At 58.8% G+C, this 1,027-nt stretch overlaps 1 protein-coding gene across 1 annotated transcript in view; it reads left to right on the plus strand.

Moving 5' to 3' along the window:
* Positions 1-347: 347 nt before the first annotated feature.
* Positions 348-1,027, plus strand: part of LOC104404280 (integrin alpha-11-like) — a gene marked incomplete at its 3' end in the record, with an annotated part of 25,405 nt that continues 24,725 nt past the window's right edge. The window contains exon 1 of the mRNA XM_010012671.1: positions 348-399. Within this exon, the coding sequence (XP_010010973.1) occupies positions 348-399 (52 nt within the window). The remainder of the gene's footprint in view (positions 400-1,027) is intronic.

Consider the following 1,027-nt stretch of genomic DNA (forward strand, 5'->3'; position numbering starts at 1 on the left):
CAAGCCCCTATCAGGGTGAGGGGCTTGAGGGCACCTCAGTGTTGATGCCACGGGGAGAAGACCATGGTGCTGCCATGGGTTTGAAGTTCCCAGCTGGCACAGCCCTGCCGGGAAGCCGATCCCTAAAGGGTGCCGTGTCCGTGCGAAGACTGTCCCCTCTCCCGTCCTCTCCTGCTGTACCTCCTACAAGTTTTGCTTGTCCCTCCCACTCCCTTCCAATGTTCGCCTTCTGTCAGGGAGCCGGGAAAGGCTGGGATAAGGAAAGGGCTCTGTGAGTGAGGCTACCAGTCTGGCTGGCTGCCTCCCGCGGATGCTCGGGGCCGGGGAGCAGGGCAGCCGGCGTTCCCATGGACCTCCCCAGCGGGATGCTCCTCGCCTGCTCCCTCTGCCTCCTGCCTGGTAAGTGCCTGCTCCCCTTTCTGCACCCACCCCGATCCCCAGGACAAGAGGAAAGCAACCGGGAATAATTTCTGCTTGTTTGGGAAAGGTGATGAAGAAAACCCAGGGTTAATGAGGGTGTTGGAAAACTCTTGCCAGGGGAGTTGAAAGGGTTTGATGGTTGATGGGCTCCCCAGGAACAAGCGGGCAGCTCCGCGTCCTCCCAGCCCCCTCCTCGGCTGGACTGCAGTTGGAGCAGGATTAGTCCGTGTTTCTCTTAAGCATCGGATGGTGGGGGGATAAAATACCTCCTCATAAATCCAGACCCTTTTACCTAAACTTAACTTTCGTGCCCCACAAGTGGTTTGTCCCGTGGCACACGAGGGGGGCTGTGCAGATGACAATTGCTTGGGGTTAAATAAGTAAAAGAGGAGGTTTCAGGCAAGCGTTTGGTTTCAGGAGGCTGCAGCTTCCCCCCCATACGTGCGGGACGAGCCCTGCCAGGGGCTGAGATGGGAACAGGGGGTTGGGGTTATGCTGCTTCCTGGCCCCTCGCCGGCGCGTTTGGGCTCTGTCCCTGCAGAAAAAGACTGCCCAACAGCGGTCATTTCTGCTGCAATTCCATCTGGCACCCTCCTGCACGCAGCCC

Source organism: Nestor notabilis, unplaced genomic scaffold, assembly GCF_000696875.1.
Source record: "Nestor notabilis isolate BGI_N333 unplaced genomic scaffold, ASM69687v1 scaffold18774, whole genome shotgun sequence".
Classification (NCBI taxonomy): domain Eukaryota; kingdom Metazoa; phylum Chordata; class Aves; order Psittaciformes; family Psittacidae; genus Nestor; species Nestor notabilis.